Raw genomic sequence first — 16,624 nt, forward strand, 5'->3', positions numbered from 1 at the left:
ACCTACGTGACAATTTTGACATCTTTAAAAATGCTCTAAGATTTGAAGATCTTTAACATCCTCACAATTTGAATTCGAATGAGATTCAAATCCAAAAAATGCTACTCTTACTCGTCATTCACGATTTCACACCGTCGGACTTATTGACTTTAAATTAATTAAAAACTAGTCAGCTGGTAATTTTACAAGGTTTCTGTCATCATTGTAACCAACCAAAAAAGTTATAACCAGCCGGATTTATGGACTTTTAAATTAATTAAAAATTAGTCAGGTGATTTATGCACCGATCTTTACTCTATAAAAATATCCTAATTAACAGTCCATTAACTACTTACATTTGGAATAACTCTTGACCTTATTCTAGACATGTCTTGCTCTCGTGTATTTTTTTTCTTCCGCTTATAAATAGGGGTGTGTACACAACTCTGGTTAATTTTTATTCGTTGATTTTCTTTAATTCATCTGATTTGACGATTAAAAATTAAAAAAACGTGTAAAAAGTAAAATAGGATTTGTGAATATCACAACCCTATAAATATCATGCGATATTTGGAAATTAACAAGGCATTTCTGCAGCCATTGCATAAGAGGATATTTCTTTCTAATTATAAAAAAATATTGAAAATGCACACTTAGGTTTTACATTTTTTTTATTTTTAACAAAAGATATGATTTACACTAATTGCGGAGAGGAAGTGGACTAAACTTCACACTAAGCTAATCATAATGTGGTTCAAATTCGTCTTTGTCGATAATCAAATTTAAGACCTCTCACTTACAAGTTAAAATGAATACCACTTAAGACCGTAGCATTAAGTGACTACATAATTAGATTTTTAGAGTGACAACAATAATTTCTAAAAGATTAAAATAAATAATAAATATAGAAAGGGCAAATTACGAGGTTAGTGGATTTCACGTAAATAATAAAAGTACCACTTCCTCGACATTTCGTAGAATATGCACTAGTGGATTTCACGTAATATGTGTGTGTACACGTGTGCATTATTAATCTATATGTGGCATGTATATATATGTATATGTATGTATGTGTATATATATATATATGAATGTATGTATATATATATATGTATATGTATGTATCATATGCGATTATATGGAAATTAACAAACGTATCTCTCCTCGACCAAAAACCAATAAACAAACCCATCTCTCCCTCTCTCCTTTCCACAAGAATGAAGGCATGTTTGCAGCAAGCAAACAAATTCTTCGCTAGCGTGTTGGATAATGACCTGGAAACAACTGCACCTGCCGAGCCACCACCACCAGCAGCTGCCGCCAGCTCTAGGCCGCCTAGGAAGCACAAATTTGATTGGGCAACGATTATTCTGGCGTATTGCTTGTCAACGGCAATTGCAATGGCTCTCGTACCCATCCAACTTCACTCCAAGCAGCTTCCTCTAACCTTTTGCTTTCTCGGTCTCGCAATCACTCTCCTTTTCTAGCATCTTGGTTAGCAAGTTCATTCAGAACTCCAAATGTCCACGAATCATAGTTCATCTCTTCCATTATTTCGGTGTCTTCTTTGGGGTGATCGCCTTCTTCATTTCCATCACAATCCCATTTCCCCTCTGGTTCAAGTGTACTGCATCTGTCATCTATGCCGCCTCAGGCCTTGTAATACTATTTTGTCACCACCACTATAACTGATCAGATGTATCCAGCAATAATTAAAATAATTCCAGAAAAGAAAAAAGCATTCGAGAGGAGAGAATTGAATTGCAATGTTTGAATATTACTCATATGTATGTGTGTTTTAGAATTAACACAGTTTGTAAACTGCATGGACTAAATCCGATGAAATTAAAATGATATGGGTGAACCTTGTTGGAAAATATTACTATCTAGATTATTTTAAGAGTAGTTATTTGTACCATCACGTGTACTGTCTCTCTCCCGCTAACTCGTATGAATATAAATAAATGGTAAGAATGATATCTTTATTATTTTAACGTTTGGTATTTTGGGCCTAACCCGTTCGTGCTGGAGTTTCATTTCCTTGCTTACTAGGTCAACGCATGTGAATACAAATAAATGGTAAGAATAATATTTTTGTTATTTTAATGTTGGGTATTTTGGGCCTAACTCGTTAGTATTAGGGTTTTGTTTTTTTTCCTATTAGAGATAGGTCAGTTTTCTATATTTATATGGCACTTTGTAACTCTATAAAATAAAACGTTACTCACGATGTAGCCTCTTGAAGTTTTATAGTCATTTCGACAATTTTGTTTGTTTAATAATATTCTTATCATCATTTATAAAAACTATATATAACATGCAGAAAAGAACAAAACTGTCGCCTCTTCGGGACCGACAGTCACACGATGCTTATACACAGGGGCAAGCAACTAAAGATATTAAGCAGTGGGACTCCCCAAACAATAGAAGAATATCCGTCAGTAAGCAAATTCAATCTGAGACTCTGTGAAAGGCACAAACTCTTCGATAGAAAAGCTCGCAGCCGAGACTCCTTGCTGTAAAACCATCAAGTGAAAGGATAGAAGTTCGAAAAGAGCAAGCTGCCTAGAAGAATGTACGCAGCAGAGTATGCCCAAACTATATATCCCCATCTCTTACCAGTACCACGAGATTTCATTATATACGACGCAAACCAATAGAGCGGAGGGCTGAAGGACAAGAAACGAGTAGCAACCTGTCAAACATGAAGCATTCAAAGTTATGATATCAATTTTACAAATACAAACCTTGCCAGAAAAATAACATACTAATACAACTAAAGAGCACAAGCTGAAAACCAAGATGGTAATCACTAATCTATTATGCCATTCTGATCGCAAGGCAGCATCTTCACACCATCTTTGGAAGAAAACTTTACGCGTCATCTAACTAACTGAAAAGTTCTAGTCTTGGTGCATACAAATTTGGAAATACATGCATAGTTCAGAGTTTTTTGTGAGTCAGTTCTATTCAAAATGTAAAACTTGAGCATGATTAATCTTTACATGATTGGTTAATCTTCATCTATCAAGCTTTTCGTCCCTGAAACAATTTGTCAATTTCAAGGGAAACAAGCAACTGATTCCCTCTAGCTTGATTTTTCCATTGAAAGATAAAATAAATCATGGTGCCAGTGATGATCAAATCTCTTTTGTTTTAACATCAGAATCCAAATATAAACCCAAAAAATTGACAAAATTATATTGATCAAGTCATAGAATTACTGACAACCATAATTTCATGAAGCAGAAATTTAGTATTCTATATTTCTCAAATACTCCTAGCTTAAATTTTTTTGGCAAGATAAAGAACTTTAACAGGGAATAAAATCAAACCTGCACATGCATGACAAAAATTGCGGTGGCTGCCATAAATCCCAAATGTAGAATACATGGAAGCACAGCAACAGACAAGTATCCTTGCTTTGCTAATACTTTATGTTCTTCTGAGAGTAATGCAGGACCATCTATGTTCACTTGCTTCCTTGTGCGATTTTCTGTTACATTTGCAAACGATTGATTACACGCTGTTGAAAGCCAGCATGAATGGAAGAGAAACACTATTCCAAAAATACTGATTAGGTCATGCACAATAAAACAATTAGATGCACATGCACATATTGATTTATGCTAAACGATTGATTTACTAGCTTCACATGTCAACAGAATAAGCTATAAAGCAATGACAGTAATAATATGTCAATCACAAGCAATGGCTGTTTAAAAGTAATACCCTGACTTCTGGAGGAGTATTCTGCTAGAGAAAAGAGCACAGCAGCAGAATCTTTATCCTCAGGAGGAGCTCGAAAACCCAAAGAGAAGAACTTTTCAGGCTTTGACTTTGCGTAATGGACAATTGAGCAAAGTGCCAGAGACAATATTGGTGAAGCCAGCAGAAAGTTTGGCAACTGTTTAACTTGGAAATATCTCAAGAAACCTACTCCCCTGGCATGAAGGTAAACCATCAACTATGAATATCTTTCTATTTATTCCAATTTTTTATATTTATCCTGTATTTGCACGGTATAACTATAAGTATAACAAGATGAAACAGTACAGATGTATATAGAGCTAATCCAATTACCATTCCTTAAAAAGTCAAATATTAATTTGTATCTTATACACAATAGACTATCCTTTATTACTATTTATTAATGATTTTCCAATAATCAGCAGAACAAGGACTCTTTTCGTAACATTGCTCTTCAACAACAATTGACAGTAATGATTGTCAACCTTTAGCTAGACACAAAAAAAAAAAAAAAAAAAAAAAAAAAAGGTGTTAATCCGATGAACAAGCATTGGTGATTAAAGATCACATACCAATAGCGACTCTGAATATAATTGTACAACAAAGGGACTCTTGCTTTGCACCAGGGCCTCATATCGGATGGAAGATGTCCAAGACAGAGATTGTTGTATCCGTATGCTTGAAATGCAATAAAAGGAACAAATATACATATGCAGCGCAGAGCTCCACCAACAACAGCCTGCAATGCCAACTGCCACAGAAATTAAAATTACTAAGCAGTCATCCTCTTGATAAGTATAAATCAACAAATTGCTTTGTGCTACATAATTGACATGTTCTATTTTCTTTGATATTGTATAATAATATTCTAACTGCATCTACATGGTATGGAGTTGTATGATTTGCTGAATGAAAGTCTACTTTCATAGAACTGAGTAGGCAAAATAAATTATTGATAATCATGATACCGAAGCTTAATCTTTCATATGTATCAGCTTAAAATCATAAATAAAAGAAAAAAAAATTGAAACCTACAAAAGGACGCTTTCTCAAGAAAACAGCATCATAGGCCTGATGCATAGTCTGAAAACCGAAATAACCAGCATTAAGCACTCCATTGGACCTTGAAAATCCTGAAAGAGCAAACCAAAGAACAGCAATGACATCTTTTCCAGATATTAGATGGTACAATCCTCCAACTGAAAAAAGGGCGAACAATGTCTCCGAATATCTGCAGTATAAAGCAGATGAAAACATCAGCCTGATGCAATATCATAGGTATCATAGGTACCAACTAGAAAAAAACAAAAGAAAAGGGAAATTACATTGATGAATAGAATATGGAAGCTGGATTGAAGCAAAACAAAACTGAAGCCCTCACTGCTGCTTCTTGGTCCTTCAAAATGACAACTGAAAGCCTGTTAAAGTGACAAGGGAAAGACTTAAGTAATCAAAAGTTTTAAACCAATCAAAAAGTCAATGTAAAACAATCAAGGGCAGCCAATTGGATCCAGGTTGATATATACTATAGCTCCTTATTCTCTAAAACTTCATTCTGATATATATCTACAATCTTTCCTTTTAATTATTGATAAAATCCAATTTCAGAGAATAAGGGCCTCATTAAGGTGGCAGACAAGATCTAATTATTGCTGGAATGAAACACAATTGAAGATGCCAAATGGTTATAGTCCGGATAAAGCTTTTCCGAATCGAATTGAAATTATGAAAATCCTAACTAGCTCACCTGTATAAATAAACTGCCGCAAACACGAAGCCAATGTTACTAATGACATAGCCGGATAATCCCAACACAGCTCTTTGCCCAATAACTGGAACCAATGGCGCCAAAACTGAAACACAAAGCACAACTGCTAATTACAAAAAAAGCACTGATTCAAACTCAACAAACTGATACAAACACCAATTGGGTATGCTTAAAGTTCAGAAATTGCCAATTGGGTAAGCTCAAAGTTCACAAATTGCCAATTGGGCAAGCTCAAAGTTCATAAATTGCCAATTGGGTAAGCTTAAAGTTCAAAATATGTCATTTTGGTAAGCTCAAGTTTCACAAATTTCAAATTGGGAAAGCTCAAAGTTCACAAATTGCCAATTGCGTATTGCTTAAAGTTCACAAATTGCAAATTAGGTATTGCTTGAAACCGTAGAAACTAACAATTCCAAAATGGTATTACTGAAAGCTAATAATCTGAGCCTAACCTGTACGTGATAAGAACGACATGCAAAGAGGAAGAAGGGGGAAGAAAGCGTAGGTCTGCTCGTACTCGTAGCCACACTCTGCAATCCGAACAAAGTAGACACTGTCCCATACAATGCTGGACTCGATAGCCAAACCCAGGGAATGAAAGAGAACGTTTTTTTGTGAGGGGATGGTAGATAGGCAATCGGGATTGATGGAGGCGGAGGTGTCATAGGAGGACAAGAGAGTCCGCCATAGGAGGATAAGAGTCAGGACTAGGAGTCTGGACTGGATTGCTGATCTGATCACTGTGGCTTCATGGTGGAGTTTCGGTGAGAATTTGGTCGGAGGCATTTGGGTTTGGTTACAGAACTCCTATCCGCTCGGAGAAGAGGGGCAGAAATGATCGGGGTTCTATGCAATTTCACGGACACCGCTAATTTACAGTTGCATATTCTAAGAACATCAAATGCTCGCAATGGGTTGCTACGCCTCCATTCCAGCTAAATCCACATGTAAAGTCGGATCCTTTTGGTGATTTTATTTGAGTAAATGGTAGCAATCCCCAATTTTAACTTAATTGAAGCAACAGTTCATCAATTAAAAATTCATTATCATTAGTCCATCAACCCATCAAAACATGCAACAATTGTTCCTCAGCTAAAAATTCATTACCAGGCAATGATCTCTCAATTTTAATCTAATTGGAAAAATGGTTCCTCAATTTTAACCCATTTGTAAAAATGATCCTTCCAAGCTAACTCATTTTGACAAAATTTTGACGAAGTTGACAAAAATGATTATAGCTACATGTTTTGATGAGTGGACCAATGGTTTTAGTTGAAGAATCATTGCTTCAATTTAATTAAGTTAAGGAACTATTGTTATAATTTACTCAATTTATTTCTAAGATTTTACTGTTTCGATTCGATCACATTGAAATTTCATCTGAGATGCAAGACATTAAAATATAAAAAACTAATGAAAAATGCTTGAAAATTTTGAGTTTTAATGATAAAGATAAAATAAAAGATAAAGTGAATAGTACCATGATTGACTTTTTAGTGTAAAAATATGGTTTTGCGTTAAAGTAAACAGTACCGTAAACTTTTTGTTAAAACTTCCTTAAAATATTCTAAAATGTCAACAAAATTTTCCGTTTTGCGAGAATAGCTTCAAAAAAATTAAATAAGTGTGCGAAAAGTTTTTGAATTTTATTCATTGGATTCCTTTATAAGTATTTATCCTCACTCTTTTTAGACCTTATTTATAGAAAAATCACTCTAAAACATTAATCATGGTACAAATCTTGATGGACATGTGAGATGGCACTTTTGGAATGGAAAGAAAACCAATTGGAGAATTATAAACACACTTTTTTTTTTTTATATACATACTCCGCTTAAACTTATTTTTTTTAATTTATTTAATCGATGATAAAAAAATAACATAAAAAATAAGTGAAAAGCCTTAAGAATTGTGTAAAAATCAGCTCGCAACCAAATTTACTGCATCATGAGCACATTGAAATTTCTGAATAGTAAAAGCTTTTATCACATGGGGAATAGGTGAAACCCTGATGGCTAAAAGCAGAAACAGTCCACATGGAAGAGGGGACAACCCCGGGAGTTCTTACATATTAAATCATAACATGGTTGATTCAATTACTGTAAAATATTCCCTTAGAGCTTTATTTCCAACGCTAGTTTTTAGCGGTTTATTAAAAAATTTAAATTTAATTTAAAGTGGACCTGATCAAAGTCAACTTTCCAGATTATTACAAACATTAAAATTTATTAAAAATTAATTAAAAATGTCAAAATTTTTTTAAAAAAGAATACCGAAAATTTTAAAAAATTAATTTTTTTTTCTATAAATACATACCTCATCTTCCACCCCTTACACCATATTTCAATATTTCTACACTTTCTACACTTTCTACATTTGAATAAAAATCCTATCCGAAATTAAAACTTGTTTTTTTTATTATTTATAAAAAAATTATTATATTTAATGGACCTGGGTGCCAGCGCATTTTGTAGGGGTGGAGAGCGTTTGTCCAGCGCATTTTTGACTAGGTGCCAGCACATTTTTTTTTTTGGGGTGGAGATGTTTTGGCCTTTACTGTTCATTGATTCTGTTTACTTGTTTCATTAAGTGGATAAAGGGTCTGGGGATTGGCGCAAAGTGATTGGGGTGGAAGTTGCGTCGTAGGTCTAAAAGCAAAACAAGTCCACATGGGAAGGGAGGGGATCCTCCCTGGATTCTTTCTACTAAATATATTAAATTCATTAATTCGAATTTTTGAAATTTGATCCAATAATTAAAATTATTATAACTTTTAAAAAAGCTCATGTTTTTAACCGTTTGATCAAATTTCAAAGATCAAGATTGGTGAATTTGATAGAAGAGATTTGGAGACGATTCATGTCCCATGGGGGAGAGGTGAAACCCAAATTTCTGGCAGTGAAAGCTTCTTTATGGCTTCCTTCTTCACCAGCATCATTGTGAAGGCAGAATTGTCTGCCTCCAAACAATATTAGAAATATAAAGTAAGTTGTCTTCTAATTTCCTAATTCTTTTACTCATATAATTATAATATGAATGAAAGATTTTGTTGGGGCCGGGCATAAGCTTAGTTAAGTACTGTCTAATCACGGATGGATGAAAATGGTCACGGGTCCAGGATTTTAATCCAATATCACGAGTTTCGATTCCAAAACTAAATACGTAAAAAATGATTTTGAGTGAAACAAATTAGAGAAATATTTAATAATTTTGTGTTTTCGCCTTCTGGTTTTGAGATTGATACTGCAACTCATCCTCCAGCCAACTGAAAGATCCCAACTTTCTCTTCTGTGGTTCCAGATCTGTCTAAAACATAGAACACAAATGGAAGAAAAATTAAAAAAGAAAAAAGATTACCATATTGTACTTTTAAGTAACATGTACTAATTCAATGATTCTGAAACATACAATTATCGTAATTCACATCCTACATAATGTATGGATATATAAGAGTTACATATAAATTACCATATCGGTGTCTCTTTACTGTGGTAGTTTGCTAACTCAACAATTTTGATACATACAATCATTGTAATATTTACATTCTATGTACAATAAAGAGTTTCAGAAATTATCACATCGGTGTATCTTTGCTTCGAAAGTCTTACTAATTAATAGAATACATACAATCACCGTAAATTTTACGTATAATCAAGAGATACAAAAGTTACCACACCAGTGTCACTTTTCTCCAGATTATTTTTGGAGGGTGGGGTGGTTTTGTTGCAACGACAGTATTTCAGTTCATTTTAGGGTTTTGGATAAATGGTAGGGCACTAGTGCTGGAGATGAGTCCATTATTTCTTCTAGTTTTAGATGCGTTATTTTATTGCACTATGTGACAAGTGATAGCCATTTCAGGACAAAACATGTCCTTCACATAATTCACATGTGAAGCCCCTCCAATGAGATCACTTTATACCAGATGCATGCATAAATAACAATTACTGCCACTCCACCACCCAACTACTTCTCAAATTGCATAAAAACCAAAAGGGCAGCCAAGAAAAAGCACAAAACCTACAAATAGCACCCCATTTCTTCTCTCTCTCTCTCTCTCTCTCTCTCTCTCTTTCTCCGTTCTTTCTGCACTACAATGAGTAACTCAAAGAATGTGAGTGTGCAGGCACTCTCATGCACCTTCTTGTTGATATTCCTAGTTGGTTTTGGCAGCTGCAACATAGACCAAGATAAGGCAGAATGTGCAGACCAACTAGTAGGGCTTGCCCCCTGCCTTCCGTATGTCGGCGGTGATGCCAAAAGTCCAACCATAGACTGTTGCAGTGGGATTAAAGTAGTGGTGCAGAAGAGCAAGAAATGCCTCTGTGTCCTAATTAAGGACCGCGATGATCCAAAACTCGGCCTCAAGATCAATGCCACTCTTGCCTTAAACCTTCCCAGTTCCTGCCATGTACCTATCAACATATCAAGATGCGTTGGTAAGTACATATATATGAACTGAAATATATACAAGTTAGTTTAATTTTTCTAGAAATGTACATGTTTATATATAACACTAGTTTGATCATTTCAACGTTGGTGATGGATTCAGATCTCTTGAATTTGCCATCAAACTCTCCTAGACGCGAAGATGTTCCGGGATTATGAAAACAAGACTGAAGCTAGAAGCAGCACTACTGCCCCTATATCCAGCGGTATTATAACAAATTTACTCCAGAATTTTAACCTATTTTTATGGTAATTAGTTTTTTAGAATTTAACAGCTCTTTATCTAGTAATATATGTTTAATTTACTTGGTTTTATGTTAATTATTATAGGGAATTCTACAAGCAGTGGTACAGTAGCTCAAGAAAAGAGTGATGGTGGGAGCCTGGGAAAGAGCTTGATTGGAATAGAGATGCTCTTTGGGAGTTTACTGTTGTTTTATATTCCACACCTGGTGTTTTATGTTTGATATAAGACTGGCTTGTCCTTACAGCTGGTCGTTTTGTGTGTTGTGAGATCTATCTCTCTTCCTGTCTGTCATCATCTGCACTTATTTCTTTATATTAATTGGATATTATTTTGGCGTGTATGGATCAATTGGAATCATTTGAAAGTAGATTCACAACTTACAAAGTATCGAATTCATAAGTTCTCGCTGTTGTCCGCATTTTTCTACTAGGCCCCTTATCGTGGTTATATCCTGTTTGCCTTCACTTCTATTCTTTCTTTTTGGCTACCAATAAAACGTGAAGGAAAAGAAAATTGTTAAGTAGACCTCAATGTTTTCAGTCTTCCTCACTCCCTTTATCTTAAGAATAGCAACGGTGCCAACGGACGGGTCGCCAACAGGTCTCACACACACAAGTCGAATTGCCAATACTCCCCCCACTTTAGCCATCCAGAAGTAACAGGTATGGGATTTTTATCAAAAGCCCTCGGCAATGTATGTGTGTGGAACCATTCCTTATAAAGGACTTGATGCTCTCCACATCCACTGATGTGGGACTCTAATTTTGGCTCAAAGTCACACCAACAATCCTTTATTTATACGTTTGAATTCTCTTTCTTTCACTAAAAAAATCTTACATGAAACAATAACATTTAAGTAGCAGTATTCCATACTAATCACGTAACTCTACGTGAAAAAGTTAAAACATCTAGCAACTCTTAATTAGCGTAAAACACCATCACTTTCTCATTCCTTATCCCTTAAGTCTCTCACTTCATTGACCTTTTTCGTTATTGTTCATAAACCACAAACCCTTTTTCTTTAGTGTTCTCCAATTCAAGCCCAAAGTTATGTACATCATATATTACTATGCCACATGGGATCTAAGTTTCTATACCGGCTTTGCATTGAAGGAAAATATCATATGTATGACCATGAGTAACTATCGAAAACACCCCTTGCATTATCTTCTAACAAAATTTACAAAAAGTTTAAGGAGAGGGGAGATTACCTCATCCTAGGGTCAGGGCATACTACAAGTTTTTTTAGGATTTATAGAAGGGGTCTTAGCCCTTTTTATTTTTTTATTTTTATTTTTATTTTTTATAGATCGCCCACTAAGAGTTATTCTCGGCAGCAAAACTCAAACCTAAATATGCCTTAGTCTAAAGAAAAGAATGATTCTTACCAACTCAACCAATCCTTGTATCCTTATCTTCCAACCATTTCGCCATCGTCATTTGCTCACAATATGCATTATAAGTCTTGCATGCTTCAACAATAAAACTATATCAAGGCTATGTGGAGTTGTACACCCTCATATTCTAATTGTGATTGATCATGAAATGTAACCGATGCATTGGTGTACCTTTCTATTTTTATTTCCTTCCCTTTTTTTGGTTATAGTAGTGACTCATCCATCTTAACTGTTTTTGTATTTTTTTTAATTGAGAATTTAATTGGATAAGGTGAAATCAAGAGGCAATCTTTTGGGTCAGTTTGATAATATTTTTACCACACACTAAAGTATAACATATTTTGATACATTAAAATGTTAAATTCAACTCTTTAAATTAGATTAAATATCTCATACTCCGATGCACCGTAACCAGACTTCATGTACAAGTCCTAATATCCTTTTCTTTTTGTTTTTATCCCAAATCATTATCCATTTTCTGATTGGTATTCTTGACACATCTTCTGCACTAACCCACCTGGACTCCAAGAACAACCCATGACTTCCCACATATACCACTAACCCCAAACTAAATCCAAACCGTCCAAATATCTCAAATCCAACGGTCCAAACTTCTCTAAACCCCTCACGTCATCAATATAAAATGAGAACCCAAAAAACTTGTTTCCGGAAGATCCAACCTGCAATATACTCAAAAATCCGAAAACCCCACACACTTTCTCTCTCTAAAACCCGACCCGAATATGTCACCGACCCCGAAACCCCATCTGGGTCTGATCCCGATCCTCCTCCTCCTCTCTCTCTCCGTCATCCCAAGTCTCTCTCTTTCTCTCTCTGACTCCCCTCCCACAGTGTTTGACATTTTATCCAAATTCGGCCTTCCCCGCGGCCTCTTACCGGCATCGGTCTCCAACTACACGGTCTCCGACGACGGACGATTCGTCGTCGTTTTGCCCAAGACCTGCTACCTGCAGTTCGATTACTTGGTCTACTACGAAAAGACCATAACAGGCAAGCTCTCATACGGGGCGATCACCGACTTGAAGGGCATTCAGGTCCAGAGGTTCTTGTTCTGGCTCGGCGTCGGCGAGATCAGGGTCGATTTGCCGCCGTCCGATAGCATTTACTTCACTGTGGGGATCATCAATAAGAAGCTGGATATCGGTCAGTTCCAAAATGTCCGGTCTTGCCGTGACGGGTTATCGGGGTCTTGCGTCGGGTCGTTCAAACGGGGCATTCAGGTAATGTATTTATTTGATTAACTAATTAACTGTTTATTGATTACATTTATGTTTTGATATTTTTTTTTTTTGGGTATATTTGCGTTTTTCTTTAATTATTGTGTAGAATTTGGATTTTTGAGTTTGCATTCATGCAACTTTATGCGTCTGGGTTTGTTGTGATAGAGTTAAAGAAGATAATTAAATTAAAGTTTGAATCATTGAAGTGATTATTTTTGTTAAAAAGAATTAATTTTGTTTGTAAAGATTTCCCTTTTGTTTGTGAATAGATGAGAAGTTTAATTCAATTTCTGGATTGTCATTGTGTTTCCTGGTAATTGAGGAGGTAGTTTACATTGAATCTACGGAAGTAACTGATACGAACCGAAATGGAAAACAACAAAAACATAGAATTGAGTGCTCCCATTGAGGGAAGCTACTCAAGAAATTTCCTAATCATCAGCTTGCACATAAAGCCAGAAAAGAATGATACATTACGAAGCTACTGACATAGTTGGGTGGCTGCAAGGGAAGGCATCAGCTTGGACAGTTATTCTGTCTGCTGCCTAACGAAACTGCAAAACCACCAACACCGTGTAACAAATGATAGCGTGCAGAGTCTGCAAACTTGTGTTATTTGAGCCTTATGCATTACATTGAATTAGAAGGATTCTATGGTGGCTTTCATTAGAAGGATTCTTGGCTTATGTTGCTCCTTTGAGACTAAAAGGTCATAGGTTCGAGTCGTGGACACAGCTTCTTTGCAAAGCAAGGGTAAGGCTGCGTACAATAGATATTCCTCCCCCAACCCTCGCAAAGCAAGGAGCTTTGTTGGCTTGGGGTAAATACGCAGTCGTGTTTTAAAGTCTTAAATGGAATATGAGTCTAGTGTTGGAGTATCATGAAACCAAGTCACCCAATTTTAGAAGCATGTTATTGTAAAGATATTGAGTTCGTTTACTCACTAAATTCTTTTAAGCAACAAAGGGACTGAGATATTCGCATGCATTTTTATCCTTTGCTAGTTTGTCTGGTAAGATACTGTAAGGTCGTTTTGTGGATTATGATTGGTATGGTACTATATAGTGGTTTCAATTTGTGGGTGGGAACTGGGATGGAGGATTGCGGAGGTTCAATATTGTTTGTCATGCATAACATCTTCAGTTCGAACTCTTGTGTATGTTGTACCTTTAAGATTAATGTAGAATCTACGATGTTAAATGAAAGATAGGAAATCGGGTGGTCCCGGCCCTCCTGGGGTCCCACCATGGGAAAGGGTGTGTTGAGATTTATGCATTGTTATTTCTCTTTAAAAAATATGAGAAGTCTGGAGTTTTGGGAGTAAGTATCAGCATAGGTTTGTCTTGTGGGAATGAGATTGTTGCGTCTGTGACTTTGTATTGGTAACATAGGAGTTAAGGACTGGGAATGTACTCTATAAAAACTCTAAATCCAACAAGTTGATTTCACCAATCTCTTCAATCACATGAAAAATTAATCCCTCCATTTGGTTTCTTTTCTATTTTACACTGACAATGAGAGACCACGGTTTTAGAGATATTAAAGATGAAAAATTATGGTTATCTTTAAGTTGTGTTGTTCTGTAGGGAACCTTGGCAGAAATAAGAAAACATACCCATTTTGTTTTTAAGGAGGGTAAACATACCCTTAGCATCACATGATTACAAAGTGACCAAACCTTGGTCTGGGGAAAAATTGTATTATGATGCATTATTACCTTTCTCCTCTAACATAAAAATTAACGGTTACTGAAGTTTCTCAGGAGATGCCGAACATTCTAAGGAGACTCATTTTTTAGTTCTATTATTTAAATTTGATTTCTCTCTTTGGTTATGGGTGCATTTAGTATTATGTTTTAATATGCATCTCTTTCTCGGAAGGGATGTGTCAGGAGATACCCAACATTTTGTTTTTCTAGCTGTTCATCTCATTGTGATCACTTCTTTGGACATTTTGTAATTTGATTTTTAGCTGATTGATTGTCTTAATATCTGCATTAAGGGAGCTTTAAAGTTAAAGTCCATTTTCCTGAAATTTTTATGCCGCTTTCAAATTGGAATACGTACTTGTTGAGCACTTCTCTCCCTACTGATGTTTATGTAACTTTTTATTGTCCTGTGGTGATTTGCAGCTTCCATCTCCAGTGGAAGAAATTGAGATGCTAATAACCGAATAGGTAGACACCAACGAGTGGTTATACTGTACGATGTGTAGTAGCTGAGCAAAGGCTCTTCAAGAGTAGTTCACACTTTCAGACTCACAAAAGCCGTCGAGTTTGGTTTTAGTAGAATTCAGTGTGTTATGTACTCCATAAGGGAATACGTACTAGTGTTCCTCGCTGTAACGTTGTAGTTTGTTGTATCTGCTGTATGTGAAGGAATCAAATCTTGTATATTAAGCTGGATGTTAAAACTCAAGACTGTTACTTGTACCCATTAATATCAAGGGTGAAAGTTGAAATGGATGTGTGCATCTTGGTGATATTACCTTGGTAGCGTTGTCGTAAGTGTCAAGTGCAATTCACAGGCTAAAAATCTCCTCTCTTTCGCATCCTTCTGGAATAAATGTTCGTTTTGCTTTACTAGACAGACTAATCTGGAAACATCAACATAAAGACGATACGTGAACGCTGTTAGCTGAAGATTTTGCAAATTAATCAAAGTATGCATGATGAAGCACAATCAAATTCAAACCCTAAAGCGTGCATGTTGAAATTTGATGATCGGGAACTCGAAGATTTTGGAATCCATCAAGCTCAACCGTGCCATTAACAACAGCCGGCTGGAATTTGCTCGCCTACAGAATTGCTTGTATGAGGAAGGGGATAGAAATACAAGACGTTTGCGATAACAGGTATCGACGTACATTGGTCGATTTGTTGCCATCAAGCGAGAGGAAGGACAAGGATTTCTAAGAATCTCAGATTTTCCTCTAAGTTGATAGAGCTCAGTGACTCAGTCGCAGATTGCTTTCAAGGATTTCATTTACTTGTGCAAAGACTAGTTTACAACAATGGGCTTGTTTCCCTGAAAGTTATAAGATGAAAAGTTATATTACAACTTAGTTGCTGATCATTCTCTGCGTCCTGGTCATCCACCCCGTTATCATTACAAAAAGGTTGTCTTGTACATTGTCTGTGACTTGAAAATATGCGTATCACCACATTCCCTTGCGCATTAGAGGACCGCAAGCTCCCCAGAATCCAAAAAGGAAACCAAGCACAATGGAAATATGAAACCATGGAATTTGAAGCCCATTGTCCACGTCTTTATTGTTCTAGCCATCTACAACAGCACTATGAATCGGTCTGCACTCATTTGGAAATGGGGCGCCACAAAGTTTCGGATTCCCCTCAAAGGCAGAGGCATTGAAGCTTTGGAACTGAGTGCTTGCCGGTATTGGTCCCTCGAATTATTGTATGAAACATTAAAATGTGACAAGAAATTAAGATTAGACAATGCGTCGAAATTTTTCCGGACAAATTATTGGTAGAGAGGTACAACATCTCTAAGTTCTTTAGGTTAGATATTTGATATGGAATGTTGCCGAGCATTGGTTGTCATTAAGAGCCAACCGGAGGAGAAGCTTCAACTGACCAATTTCAGTAGGTATGCTGCTGTTGATGGTATTGTTGTATGGGAGTATGGATGGTTGAAAGTAAGACTGATAATTGTACTGTAACAATCGTGTATAATACAAATAGTTGTACTCTAGACCTTCTCCAAGAAGAATGCATCGCCCGAAGATAGGCAACTCAAGATATTCATGATCTAGTACGTCTGCATTTTGTTCG

General features: G+C 36.0%; 3 protein-coding genes across 6 annotated transcripts in view; 2 read left to right on the forward strand and 1 right to left on the reverse strand.

The window, feature by feature from the left end:
* LOC103964245 (GPI mannosyltransferase 2) overlaps positions 1-6,451 on the reverse strand; it is a 38,583-nt gene extending 32,132 nt beyond the window's left edge. The window contains exons 1-8 of one of the 4 annotated variants that reach the window (XM_048569383.1): positions 5,950-6,451; positions 5,477-5,582; positions 5,055-5,147; positions 4,765-4,960; positions 4,302-4,468; positions 3,712-3,923; positions 3,315-3,475; positions 2,273-2,674 (exon numbers count right to left, since the gene is read on the reverse strand). In XM_048569383.1, the coding sequence (XP_048425340.1) occupies positions 2,507-2,674; positions 3,315-3,475; positions 3,712-3,923; positions 4,302-4,468; positions 4,765-4,960; positions 5,055-5,147; positions 5,477-5,582; positions 5,950-6,283 (1,437 nt within the window). In that variant the 5' untranslated portion in view covers positions 6,284-6,451 and the 3' untranslated portion in view covers positions 2,273-2,506. Of the gene's footprint in view, positions 1-2,272; positions 2,675-3,314; positions 3,476-3,711; positions 3,924-4,301; positions 4,481-4,764; positions 4,961-5,054; positions 5,148-5,476; positions 5,583-5,949 lie in introns of those variants that run through there. The other 3 variants (XM_048569382.1, XM_048569381.1, XM_009377162.3) reach the window with 3 other exon arrangements.
* Positions 6,452-9,491: 3,040 nt separating this feature from the next.
* LOC103964266 (non-specific lipid transfer protein GPI-anchored 6) lies at positions 9,492-10,533 on the forward strand. The gene is given in 4 exon segments (XM_009377186.3): positions 9,492-9,936; positions 10,050-10,078; positions 10,080-10,152; positions 10,277-10,533. Coding segments are annotated over 4 exon segments (582 nt in total). The 5' UTR covers positions 9,492-9,593; the 3' UTR covers positions 10,414-10,533.
* Positions 10,534-12,246: 1,713 nt separating this feature from the next.
* Positions 12,247-15,295, forward strand: LOC103964276. Its single transcript, XM_009377197.3, has 2 exons — positions 12,247-12,831; positions 14,963-15,295. The coding sequence occupies exons 1-2, from the start codon at positions 12,334-12,336 to the stop codon at positions 15,005-15,007; spliced, it is 543 nt and encodes a 180-aa protein (XP_009375472.2). The 5' UTR covers positions 12,247-12,333; the 3' UTR covers positions 15,008-15,295.
* The last annotated feature ends 1,329 nt before the right edge of the window (positions 15,296-16,624 follow it).

This window comes from the organism of the source record quoted next, unplaced genomic scaffold (assembly GCF_019419815.1).
Source record: "Pyrus x bretschneideri cultivar Hongxiangsu unplaced genomic scaffold, Pyrus_bretschneideri_v1 Contig5, whole genome shotgun sequence".
In the NCBI taxonomy this organism is placed as follows: Eukaryota; Viridiplantae; Streptophyta; class Magnoliopsida; order Rosales; family Rosaceae; genus Pyrus; species Pyrus x bretschneideri.

Excerpts from the sequence above, each read along its gene's own strand:
- LOC103964276 (XM_009377197.3), top strand. The coding sequence starts at position 12,334 with ATGTCACCGACCCCGAAACCCCATCTGGGTCTGATCCCGATCCTCCTC. Across the intron at positions 12,832-14,962 it reads CGTTCAAACGGGGCATTCAG|CTTCCATCTCCAGTGGAAGA; the intron begins GTAATGTATTTA and ends GGTGATTTGCAG.